This window comes from Sordaria macrospora, chromosome 1 (assembly GCF_033870435.1).
Source record: "Sordaria macrospora chromosome 1, complete sequence".
Taxonomy (NCBI): domain Eukaryota; kingdom Fungi; phylum Ascomycota; class Sordariomycetes; order Sordariales; family Sordariaceae; genus Sordaria; species Sordaria macrospora.
In genome coordinates, this window is record NC_089371.1 from 354,158 (window position 1) to 366,741 (window position 12,584).

The 12,584-nt window shown below is 51.3% G+C and overlaps 5 protein-coding genes across 5 annotated transcripts; 3 read left to right on the plus strand and 2 right to left on the minus strand.

Annotated features, from left to right (window-relative positions):
• Positions 1 to 1,556: 1,556 nt before the first annotated feature.
• Positions 1,557 to 2,932, plus strand: SMAC4_09099 (uncharacterized protein; the record flags this gene model as incomplete). The annotated part of the gene is made up of 3 exons (XM_003345010.2): positions 1,557 to 1,984; positions 2,076 to 2,229; positions 2,356 to 2,932. Exons 1-3 carry the CDS (start codon positions 1,855 to 1,857, stop codon positions 2,930 to 2,932), a joined length of 861 nt encoding a protein of 286 aa, XP_003345058.1. The 5' UTR covers positions 1,557 to 1,854.
• A 783-nt stretch (positions 2,933 to 3,715) lies between these two features.
• Positions 3,716 to 4,150, plus strand: SMAC4_09098 (uncharacterized protein; the record flags this gene model as incomplete). The annotated part of the gene is made up of 1 exon (XM_003345009.2): positions 3,716 to 4,150. One exon carries the CDS (start codon positions 3,716 to 3,718, stop codon positions 4,148 to 4,150), a length of 435 nt encoding a protein of 144 aa, XP_003345057.2.
• Positions 4,151 to 4,838: 688 nt separating this feature from the next.
• Positions 4,839 to 5,252, minus strand: SMAC4_09097 (uncharacterized protein; the record flags this gene model as incomplete). The annotated part of the gene is made up of 1 exon (XM_003345008.1): positions 4,839 to 5,252. One exon carries the CDS (start codon positions 5,250 to 5,252, stop codon positions 4,839 to 4,841), a length of 414 nt encoding a protein of 137 aa, XP_003345056.1.
• A 452-nt stretch (positions 5,253 to 5,704) lies between these two features.
• On the minus strand, positions 5,705 to 7,176 carry SMAC4_09096 (uncharacterized protein; the record flags this gene model as incomplete). Its single annotated transcript, XM_003345007.2, has 2 exons — positions 5,705 to 6,025; positions 6,112 to 7,176. 2 exons carry the CDS (start codon positions 7,174 to 7,176, stop codon positions 5,870 to 5,872), a joined length of 1,221 nt encoding a protein of 406 aa, XP_003345055.1. The 3' UTR covers positions 5,705 to 5,869.
• A 1,446-nt stretch (positions 7,177 to 8,622) lies between these two features.
• Positions 8,623 to 12,251, plus strand: SMAC4_09095 (uncharacterized protein; the record flags this gene model as incomplete). The annotated part of the gene is made up of 2 exons (XM_066090892.1): positions 8,623 to 9,169; positions 9,260 to 12,251. The coding sequence occupies exon 2, from the start codon at positions 9,852 to 9,854 to the stop codon at positions 12,249 to 12,251; it is 2,400 nt and encodes a 799-aa protein (XP_065945462.1). The 5' UTR covers positions 8,623 to 9,169; positions 9,260 to 9,851.
• Between the last annotated feature and the right edge of the window lie 333 nt (positions 12,252 to 12,584).

Here is a 12,584-nt window from a genome sequence, read left to right on the forward strand (position 1 = left end):
ACAGAGTCCACGCTAACTTGTTCACCTGATTCTGTCTTCTGGACTTTGGGCACCTATGGAGGGTGCTGTCCGTCGACGGCCACGTCGTGTGGCATTGCTACAAGGTGTCATGCAAGGACTCTTACAGATAGATTCGGGCGAACACAAACGTGGTAAGTTCCATGTTCTTGCCTCGCTTGGACTTTGCCCATATGTCACCTCGCGGTCCAATCCAAGAAAGGCATCCCCAGGACCTTACCTTGAAACCAAGAACAGTCGAACTAATTATCTTATCTGAGTCAAAGCACGCGCACATACGCTGAGTGCGTCTCAATTACTATCTACGAGTCCTGGCCGTACGCCGCTAACAGCTGGCTGGTCTATGACTGTGGAAACGACTGGAGCGCTCACACCGCCTTTCGCGAGATTAATGAGTCTTTGGCCAATGCTGTTGCTTCCTCTATCCCTATTGCTGGTATTGAAGCAATCCCCACGAGCACCGTTACCTCCAGACACACTACCAATGGAAGTAAACCGAGCCCGGCATCTGGAGCGGGCGGTATGGCCACGCCCTCCTCAACTAAACCTGAAGTCCCTGTCAACTCTCTATCGTCAGTAAAGCCGGCCTGGATAGCCGGTGCTGTGGCCAGCCCAGTTGTTGCCATAATAGCCGGGGCCTTGGGATACTGGTTGGGTACCAGGAGGAAGTCCGGAGTTCAGCCAGTCAACAACAGCAACAACGGCCAAGTTCTTCAAGTTTCTGGTGACGGCAGGTCAACCGTCACGAGTGGTGCAAGGTGTGTTCAAACACAAGCAAGTATACCTGATGTTCACCGTTCAGTTGAGGCCCCAGAGATTCAAGACCTCCATCTGACTCCGGTTCCGTTTCCCCGGCAGCAGCTTTCTGGTCGTTTTCCGGCAGACGCCCCGTCGCTATATCGGCCACCTAGCTCTACGATTCTAAGTGCTACGCCAACAAACACAACACTCTCGTATCCGTTCTGTGATGGGAGATCAATGTTCACGAGTGGTGCGAGGAGTGTTCGAAGACAAGCAAGTATGCAAACTCTTGATGTTCACCAAGACCTTTATCCCCCTCCGCCGCCACTCCCTCTGCAGCGGCTTTCTGATCTTTTTCCGGCACACGCCCAATTACCACCTCGGCGATCTAAATCTACCTCTGCAGTTGTAAGTGCTACGTCATCAAAGCCAACATTAACTTCCCAGGCAGACGCCCTGGGTCCTTTTCACGATTTTTAATGCTGCAGGAGATACCAACGGCGATGGTGGGGTGGAGATGGTGCTCATACAGACCATGCGACTCATCAAAACTCGGTTCCTGATCTCTGTTAAGCCGCGCAATAGCATGCCGCTTGTCAGAGGCAAACCTTGCCTATCGAACGACAATGCCACGGAAAAAAAGAGACAAGGTTCCACATGTTGCGCGGTGGCGAGGTACAACGCAACCAAACACGGGCTCAAGCATTGCCGAAGCGAATCGAACGGCGAAGGTACTACGCATTTGGCGGAGTCTGTGTACCAATCACTATGTGCAGACTTTCTTCTTGTTTACTTCGTTTCAATCGCTCTATAAGATCACTCTTAAGCCTTTCCTTCCATGATCCGAGTTTTTGACTTGCTGGGATTTTGCCATTTTCCATGAGCTTGCTGTTGAAGTTATTCGCATCTCAGCCTTACCAGATCGTTCCCCACTTGGGTTATGTACATAAGCTCGCTCGTGATCCTTACGATCACTCTCTCCCTTCTTCTCTCTTCAATCAATACATTCTGCCCATCTTTGTCTTCCTCCATTGCTTCCGCTTCAACACTTGCTGACTCCTCGTGCATCCCGATCTGTTCTGCTTCACTTCAACCATGACGCTTCGCTTGTCTTTGCCGTACATACTCCTTGGGTGCGTCTATGCGGGGACTGCATATACGCAAAAGGGAATCATAATACCAAGGAGTCTGATTGGTTTCACCACTGATTTCCAGGCCCAAACCAGTAGGAGTCCTGTTCCTGTAGTAAAACCCTCGTGTCTGATATTTGATGCGAATGAGCCAAGCGCGAAAGCCCAAAGCTAACAGACTCTCAGGATCGTGGCTAACATGCCCGGATGATAGCACCTTTCACGTCAGTAGCACCTATGCCACCTGCATGATTGCTGGTGATGTCTGGTTCAACGATGAGATGATGACTGCTTGCTCGGCCATCACGCAATACTTTGCGAATGGAAAATCACAAATATGGTATGTTCAATCCCAAGCCTTTCAGCACTAGCACAAGCACAAACTTTTGCGTACTTGCCATGTCTGTAGTAGGGTACATTGAGCGCATAACAACACAAAAGACTAACATGCATCTAACCATCCCAGCACCGGATGGGAAGCTTACTGCCTCACCACCACCATCTACGAAAGCTATCCCTCAGCGAGCTTAAGCTGGGTGAGTTTCGGGTGCGAGCCCGTTGACGTCACCGGTGATCACCACTTTACGCTCTATCGCAGCCCGGGCACATTTACTTCAACAGCAGCAACAACAACCTCTTCCCAAGACAGCGAGATGACAACGGGGACAGCAAGCCCCGCGTCGTCAATCTCCGGGTTGGAATCTCAACCACAGCCTACTGCCGACGACTCCAATGTCCCTACAATATCTTCCTCCTCCTCTGGTTCAAAAGCCTGGATAGCCGGAGCCGCCGCAGGACCAGTCCTGGCTATTCTAGCACTGGGTTGTTTGGCATTCTGGTGGAAACGAAGGAGGGCTAAAAGACTTGCAGAGAAGTCAGGGTCTGATGGGTCACCAGAGACTCATGAGGCACCAGTACAGTCTCCTAAGACCGATGAGGTCTCTGAACTACCGTGGCAGTGGTCTGCCAGGCTGTCTGAGCTACCGACGACAGAAAGAGCTGTGGAATTGCAGTCGCCGTCGCCTGTTTTTGAGGTTGAATGACGGGATGTCTAGAGTAGGTGTGGTCACTGTGGTGTATGTGGTCAGAGGTCCGCAGTTGAGAGGGGGGATAAAAGGGTTGGGGGAACCTCAGCAAAAGGATCATAAATGGGGCTAATAAGAGTCTGTGGTATTGGCTTGTTTTGATCGTGGCTCTCAGAGAATGATAGAAGGCATGTACTGCTTGCACACGGCCTCAGTGACTCACAATCTCAATTACCAGCATGTTCCTTTGTTGCCTTTACCTCGGGACTTCCACCATCTTTCGTCTTCCATAAATGTGCTAGGCAAATGCGCTGGCATCCGGTCTGAAACAAGCTGTACCACCAACTCCCATGTTCCACGCAACGTTTGACGTGATCCGGGTGACTCGAGTACCACCTTAAGCTCGAGAACATTCGTCTTTCGAGAAGGACGCCGTACACCTGTCCAATCTCTACCCGCTTGTCCAAGGGTGACCGCTGTCTGTCATCTCCCAGAATGGGGTGGTCATCCTCCTATAGGATCCAAATGGAGGCGACCTATATAGAAGCAAGATCCCATTGAGAAAAATGTCCGTGACCGGGGACGCCCTGTCATCTGTCCAGTCCAGTCATGATCGCAGTACGGGCAGTGATTATATCGATCCGAGAAAGCCTCCGGTACGTCAGCTGCTTCATCCCTTTAATGACGGGAGTATTGGCTCTGAATGCTAAACATGCAACCAAGATATAGCCTGATCGGCAAAGACAAAGACGTCTAAATCAACACCACCAACCCAGCCCCAACACCACCATCAACCCCCCAATGGGCAACGGAGTCTGGAACATTGGCGAAGTAATCGCCCTCAGCCTAGGCGTCGTCCTCGTCTTCGCCCTCTGCTTCGGCTTCAGGATATGGTGGGGAAGGAGAAGAGACAAGAGGAGAAAGCAGGAACAACAACAACGACAAGATAGTGAACAAGGCGCAGCAGCTGCTGGTGCTGATGTTGAGGCATCACCAGGGACAGCTGCTGAGGCTCCACGTGCTGGGACTGAGGGTGAGGGACGTTACGATCACCCGGTTGTTGTTGAGATGATCCCTATGGACAGGAAGGATGGTGGTCAAGGCCAGGGGCAAGGGGGAGGTGATGGTGGAGGGCACGCGGGAGGCCATGCGGGAGGACATGGAGAAGGTGGGCATAGCGGTGGTGGTGAGGGAGGAGGAGGAAGCGGTAACGGTGGCGGCGGCGGCGGCAACTAAGGCAGTCTACTCGGAGGCTGTGGTATAACGTGTCTGGAGGTGGAGGTGTTCGAAGAGTTTGCGGTTGTAGTGAAAGTTTCCCTTGTTCATAAGATCTGTAGGGTTGAAGGGCCCATGTGACGGGCATATATCCGGATCCCAAGCTTAGGTATATCAAGGGGGTCTGAGTAGCCTCTCGCGCGATAAAGCTAGCTCTCGTCCTATTGTTGTCGATTTTGATTCTCGCGGCATAATAACCGCTTTCGTCCAACCAATGGGAAATTCTGATATCCAGGGAATGCGTAGGGGATCAGGGTGATCTTGCCCTCGCAAATGAAAGCTCTTGGGAATTGAACTCATTCACTTTGGCATCCTGGGTTCCGACAGGGTCTTCCTCGGAGAACTCTGGGCTTTCGCGTTCAAATTCGCGGGAGTAAACGAGGCCAGTTCTGGTGCAGCATCCAGAGGTTCCACAGTCGTGATGATTGTGCTTGCTGTGGTTTGCCGGGAGTCGGAGGGTCGCAAGACGGGCCCTCTGCCAAAAATTCCGAAGCAATCGCAGTCATACCAGCCAGTACCGTGCCCTTCTCCGTATCCGTCTCGGTTTCAACCTTTAACTCCAGGAGGGCGCGCTTGTTGGTAGCAACTTTTGAAGAAGAGCTGGCTAATTTATCGTGGCTCCCCAAGCAATCATCGGCGACTCCATCTGTCACCTCTGTTTCTCATCCTTCTCGACCGGCTCCTGAAGCTTCATGCGACTTGAGGGAAGATTCTCATCATTCCCCTTGAGCAAAACAGTCGGTGATGTGTCGCGACCGTCGCACGTGGTAACGTCGTTCTGAAAGTGGTCGATGACGGCTGTCGGCTGGAATCGGGTTTCTTCATCCTTTTTGGCTTCGTCTTTCACACTCGAGTCCTTCTTCACTGCCATCTTTTTATCGTTCGTCGCTTGCTCATGGTACTCCGTCGAGGCCTTCAGCTCCTCCTCCTGTTTCCGCTCAAAGTTCTTGTCTTGTGCGCCGCGCTGCTTCATGTCGACATGGCGGTCAATTCGCGTCTTCTTGCTCGGGCTGTCCTCCGGTGAGAAGCTCCTCGACGGAGCCGATCTCTTGGTGCCGGCCATTGGATGTGGAAAAGCGAAATAGTTGCCGCAAAAGACAAGTCTGTCGCAATGTCGTGATGGTTTGACGTCCAAAAGTGAAATACTAATGAAGAACGACGACTCTGTTGGGTGAGTGAGGCAAAGAAGTTTAATTAAACGAGTGGAGGGCTACGAAGGTGAAGGTGAAGGTGAAGGGGAAGGATGACAAAGTGGAAGGGTGCCGGCAGAAGCTCGTTACCGGCAAATATTATGCGCGTGTCCGAGTCTTGGCACAGCCACATTTGACCTGGTATGGAAAAGTTTGGAAGGAAAAGCTTCCATGAAAGCATGAGGTTACAGGACGGAAAGGGTCTGGGGTTACGAGAGGTAGACAGCGCAAGTCGATTCACACTTGAGACAATTACACTTGTATTTTCCTGCGTTTCACCTTATCGATCACGCATCCCCTTGAATTAAGCTCTACACCAAGTACTTTTGATACATCACGTTCCCTGGTTAGTTTCAATGGAGGAGGACCTCCTTCCACGAAAAACGAAACCACCTTTTGATCACTGATCTTCCTGACACGCATCTACTCCATGACTCTTCTATGATGACCGAGTTCCACAGGTCCGAGCCAAGCTCAGTCCTGTCAGACACTAATCTTCCGCCCCCTGCTCCTCCGGGTTCTTCTCCGGTTGCTCTTTGGGCTCCCAGTTAATTACATCTTCGGTCCACTTGTGCAGCTTGTCCAATATCCCATCTCTGGCATTAGCAGGCAGATTTGTCTGGCAAAATCGGCTTCTTCCCAAGGACTTCCACGAAGAGGCTGCCGCATCAGCAAGAGCTGGACCCAAGGCACAGCAACGAGGGTGCCAACGGATTTTAATTGAGCAGCCACGCTCGTAAGGTAATGTGATTGCCAGACAATGGTTCGGACTAGCGGGTTGGTGGACCAGCGAAAGAAACTTCCTTCGTCACTGTCCAGGGGGAGAATGCCAAACTCGAGCCGCTCAACGGCTGCGGCAGAGTCTGTGAAGACTCTGATCTTCATAGAATCCCGTTGATGTTCGTCTTGTAGCATTATACCTACTTCCAAGCATTGCGAAATTGCGCCCAGCTCAACGTGGCCAACGGAAAGGGCCTGGGTGGCATATTCGAGGATGGTGAAGTCTGCCACTTGAGCAAGACCTTCTCGGCTCTCATTCTCTTCCTGCTGCTGAAAGCTTGAGACCTGTAAATGCTCTCGAACGGCTTGCTTTGCGAGAAACCGCGCTGGATCCGCTTGGGAAACGGAGTCGCCCGTGCCAAAGAATGGGTCACGGAAGGCTACACTATAACCTCCCATCTTCCATCCTTCGAAATTTGAGTCCTTCATGGATCCGTCGCAAAAGAGAGAAAGCTGCGGAACCCCGTCGATCTCAAGCGGTCCGTGTGACTCACTCACGGCCACGAGACTGGCTATCTCTGGATACTCCTTGAGGATGTCATCTGCGAAGATCCGATCTTCTTGCTGCCAGAGAGGGATCCGAGGATCAGAGTATGGGGTGTCCTGCTCTTGGTCTTGTCCGACTGCCCGGACAGGATCAAGCTCATACTGAAAATGAGCATCACCCCATCCCCAGCTGACGACACCCGTGTTCTCCTCGCTGTCCCTGTCACCTTCGGTCTCGTCGTTGTCATCCGAGTCATCGTCTGTTGTCGAAGCCGTCGTGCTATCGGTTTCGGAGGTCTCGCTTTCTGGTGCAGGAGCAGGGCGCTGGTGTGTGAGCGAGTTGGAAAAGGGCCTCACTGTGGTTATTGTGTCTGGCTCAGAATCAGAGCTAGAGGCAAGGTCCATGGGGGCTTCTCCCTCGCTTTGGGATGACCTTTTGCCAGTATCGTCCTCTTTGATTCGAGGTCGCTTGTCAGTATGACTTTGAGGCGAGGAAGACAAAGTCCCGCGGTCGCGCTTCCTTGGTGACATGGTATTTATATGTGAGGGGCTTGCAGCAACATTGTTAGCACTCAATGACAATGGCGGCAGAAACACTGAAGCTCTGAAGCGACACATTAAGGACTAACGATCAAATAAAGAAGAATATCGGGGTAACTTGCCGTATAGTGTTGGTCTCTGCGTCACGTACAAAAGGTTGGGATTTGGGCGAAAGAGAAGGTCTATGTAATGAACGAGAATGTCAATTTCCTTGCTGGAAGGTTACCGGCGAGAGACAAAGACTGATGAATTGACTGATTCGCGCGGTGATGAAACGACCTGGCAATCTGAGTTGGGAGAAGAATGAAATGTGAGAGAGCGACAGGGCAAAAACAAACATCCCCCCCGTAGACGGTATGTGCGGGGTAAAAAGAGAAGAAAACCGAAGTGGGCAAGATTTCACGACCGGTCATGGAAGAAGGCATGGAAGGAGCGATGGGCGAACCGACTCCCAAAAAGTGAAGGGAACTCACACTTGGACTTGCCTCGGATCTGAAGCACGGACCATTGACCGGAGTGGACTGAAGGATCCGCGGGACTTCCACGTGGACGCAACTTCCTGGGGATGACTTGGTCTTAGGTATGTTAGAGGATTTGGAGGCCAAGTTGGCACCACTGCATTGCCCGTTCTTCACGATGAGAATGTCGTTGGGAATCATCCATGTCGAGAAGCACAATGATGCTCGAATGTGACCCGACATGACAACACGGTGACAAGTTGAAGTATGCGGTAAATCGCAATTTGATAGTGCGATACCCAAGCACACCGGCCTTCAGTGGGTTGACACTAACAGCCGCGTCCGGGATCCACTGGCGAAGTGGACATTCCAGGATGTGTTAGTGTTAGTGGAACTCCTAGGTTTGGCAGTCATAGGCGTCTTCCGTTAACAGATCGACATAATGAGCAGCCGACCGAAAGAGGAGGCCGGGCAACAAAAAGCATTCGATCTTGGGACATACCAAGGGGGACCCATCGACAACAACCAAGGCATTATGGTAGGGAGCAATAACATTCGAGAGTATTACAATTTTAATACTCCATCTTGTGGATTGCTTCGCATGAGGGCAGCTCGCTCGTCGAGTTGCGATAGGTCGGCAAAGGGTGCAAGCAGGATCTTGAAGCCGTGAGGTTTACGGACTGTGATTCTTGGTGAGAAAATGTCTTATGCGCACGAGAGTTTCCGCTGGAGTAGTAGGTTTGGCATGGATGCCATCAAATGTGTTGACGGTAACCCTGCCTCATGAACACCGGGGACAGGATCGTGAATCAGCTCAATGTACTGAGTCGGCTGATGAGAAGATCTGTCAAGGTGACGTCCGGTGGAAAAGAGGCAAAAAGAAGAAAATAAAATATCCGACAGTACAGCTGGAGGGAGGGGGTGAAGAAAAGCCAAAGTTACAAAAGAACAAAACGAAAAAAAAGCAAAAAAAAAAAAGCAAAAAGATGAACTGACCATGTTTAGGGTTGAACTGAGGCGCTCACCCGGAACAAGGCAGAGGTTGAAGAAAACACCACGCATTTTCTGGATCCAACGCGCTAGTAGGTAGGCTACTGGACCGTGGTACAAAGTCTAGAATTAGGTGCTTAGATGGTCCCAGTAGGTCGTGTCGCTGAAAGTGCGGGGCCCGTGCCCAGTTGCTGCCGGTGGTGTGTGAAGGTAGAAGTACAACTTGCCGGCGCTCGTGCCTTCCGCCTTTGCTTCCTCCTCCAAACTATTGCAGTGTTAACAGCTGGCACCACGTGAGTATTGTTTCTCGCTCCCATTCATGCGAGATTCCCACTCCCGAAAGACCCAAGTTCATCATTCCATACATCGCCATTTCTTCTCATAGGGGATGTTAGGCAGTAATGTGGACTCATTCTTCACTCGAATGACATTATAACGAGTCTTTCACGCATGCCGTCGGTGATTCATTCCCCTTGTTCTCTCCCACGGCGCCGCGTTAGCCTGACCGCCAAGTTTACGAGTTAATCAACCTTGAGGTCAGTTGAGGTGCTGATAACATACCGTGTAGATAAGGAGCTTGCAATCATGACCCTTAAGAGCCATGTGCTGACTTCACGAACTTCCAGGACTTTGAAGTTGGGTACCAAGACGATCATCAATGATATAGGCGGTAAGGGTGAGGGACGTACGGTCATTTTTCTTTGAAGGCGTAAACACATCATACGTCACCTCATACCCCAGAACTTTCCAATCTATGGGCTGCTCAATGAGGTGGTTTCTTGCGGTGCTTCAAACACGCTTTGCTCTTTAAGTCGGTGTGTTTGTCGCTCTCTGTTATGCTTTTCACGTCTTTATTTTCATTTTTGTTTCCGTGCTTAGGACTGTTCACACACCATGACTCCTTGTCCGCACTTCGTCTTTCAATAGGGAAGCGTTTGTAATATTATTTTGGACATAGGTAACCGTTGATGCGATGATATCAAACACACGATTGTTAGGCCTGTGCCATGTCTTCTTGCTCTGGTTCACCCACCTTAGTGCAATCGTCATTCACAATCTAGTACAGCAGAATTCAGGTTTATTCATTTTGGGCTTTCTAAGTGAAACCCTTAGAAATACTTGCGCCTGCGCCTGGGGTCCTAGAGTGGCTATTATTCTGCGTCTTAAATCCGCTTTCCTGAGATCCCCTTACCGCCCCTTCTCATCTTTGCGTGTTCCATGGCCAACATCCTCCAGCTGAAATTGTTCCTGACACCGGTGCCGAATCAAAAGCGAGACATGCACAAACTTATGGGTGTGTCATCGGGCCCGCGCGCGAGTGGGAGTGGAACGTTTAGAGTTGAGACTTCCACTTGCGACCCGCGACCCGTCCCTCTTCGCCTGATGGGTCCCTTCCTACCCGTTTACTTCTTGGCGCTCTTGTCGTTTCCCTTCACTTCAGGCGCATCTTGCGTGGCCCCGCCCTTCAAATCTCGCAGGTGCATCTCGGCGTCCTCTTTTTCTCTGTTTCTTCCCTCACACTCCTGGCTCCGTCTGTCCAGCCCCGCACCGCACCGCAACCGCGCAAGGTCGTTCTTTTACAGTCACAAAACTCTCATCTCGAAGAGAGCGGCCAACATCATGGAGATATCCTCACTGGAGGGATCCATTCCTGCTGCGACCAACAATTACGAAGAAGAGCACGCGATGTTGAAGAGCGACCGGACTGGTGACGAGCCCGAAGTGGCCCATGCCAACATCCTCTTTGCTCAGCCTCCCAGCGCAACAACTGCTACCCCTTTACACTTGCGACGCTCTTCCTCGCCCATCGCAGACCACAGAATCCCCCAATGGAAGAAAGAAAAGCGGTCATTCAAAGGAACCGTTACTTACCCTCGAGTAAAGAGTGATCTGGATTCCGCTGGGCCCGCTGCCGCTGAGGCAGCTCGAGCTGCACAAAAATCCCCGCTTATGGTTAACGGAAAGCCCCAGTTTGCCATATTCTGTGACGGATCAAGTGTGTACAAACTGGGCAGCCGAAAGCTTAAACAGGAGGGAGGTTACGCCGTGGTTTTTCGCGACCCATATGACGCCGACAAAGCAGCTACCGCCAGAGCTTCCAACGCAGCATGCACAACTATGAAATCTCGCGAGGAAGACGGCATCAAGATTGGGGACTTTAAAATACGACACTGGCTATCCGATAGAACGTTCGGATCTGGTCACTGCGAGATGGCTGCTCTTGCCCAAGCACTGGAAGAGGTTGCGAAGCGGATTGATCAGCACCAACCGCAGGCGTCAATGGTCAAGATCTTTACCGATTTCGAAGGAAACCTAGGACGAATTGAAAAGGGCATTCTCACAACTGAAGCCGATGGATTGAAGCGCAAGCGCCCTCTTCTTAAGGTCGACACATCATTCTACGCGAAAATCACCAACCCTTTTGTACAAGTTATCGTGTGGTTGTCGCATTACCTTTCCGACCGCGGCTGCAAAATCGAAATGATTTGGATGCCTCGCAACACCACGCTCGGTCACAGGGTGGCTGATCATATGTCCTACAAGTGGAAGACAGCCAAACCGGGTAGTGGTTTCAACCAAAGGCACCTCCCTCACAGCCAGAGGGACGGCATAATGGACAAGCTGCATGAGCAGGTTGGTCCCATCGAGCGTGCAAGGGTCTATACGCCCCGCGACCGTCATGTACTCCTATGGAGAATGGGGAAGCTGAAGCTTGCGGTGACGGCAAAGAAATGGAGCCCAAGACAAGTCATTGCTGACCTCAATAGTCCAAGCGACTACATTGCTCTGGACTCGGAGGAGGAGGAACTCGAGCCTCAGCCACAACGCCCGATCAAACGGAGGAAGACTGAGGTTGATGCGACCAGGGCCAAGAACACGAGCACAACAGACTCCATTCTTCCGCACTCCAATCCCGAGGAGTCAAAGTCTCAGGCAAAGCCTTCAAAGGAACCTCAGCCGCAGCCACAACTTCTCATGAACCATGAGCCTCTCCCGCAGCCGCCGAAAGAACAGCAGAAGAAGGAGGGTGGAAGCACAGCCAAACCAAGGAGTACCGAAAATTACATTCCGTTGAACTCCGAATCCGACAATGACAAACCTGTGACCCAGTCCCAGACGCAACCCAAACGTGCAAAGAAAAGGATTAGGATGTCAAAAAGCAGGCACGACAAGACGGCCAAAGAAAGGAGCACAGTGGACTTCATTCTCCTAGACTCTGATAGCTCCGATCCAGAGGACAACCAGCCCCATCCCGTGGGTACCAAGCCTGCCGAGCCCAAACCCAAGCCGCAGGCTCCCAAGAAGAAGAAGAAGAAGAAGAAGAAGAAGACTAGGGGCGCGATCCCAGCTAAGAAGAAAAATGCTCTGTTGAAACAGACGGCACCAGGAGCTTCTAGTGGATTCCTCAAAGGCAAAGACCATGACTTCACTTTCGAGACGGGCAGCCTGCCCGCCTACCCCGAGCAGCAGCAACACGCGAGTCACGGTCCTGAGTCAGGCAACGGAAACCCCAGCTGTCTTCTGTGTCAGTATGGTCAGGATGGTGATGATGATGAGTGCCCGTGGAGATCGGGCTACACCGGTCTGCCTTCCCAGTGGGCTTTGAGACGGTACTAGGTACCTTTACCGAAGAGGACGAGGCCTCCTTTACGAAGTATCTTGTTAGTACATGTGTATATGTATTTGCTTCTCTTTTTCTTTTCTTTTTTTCTTCCTTACCATGGACTCGTGGTCATTACTGGGTGTAGCGAGCATTTTTGTTCTGTTACGATATGGCTGTTCTTGGTTGTAAAAATGGATATACCCAGGGCTTTGACGTCAGGCAAGCGAGGCGTTGTGGATGCCTTTGAAGTGGCGATCAGTTGCTTGTGTTGAGAAGTACTTGTTTGAGAGAAGTACATAGGAACCTGCTACACAAAGAAAGTCTTTGCGCTATTGTGGCCATTACTA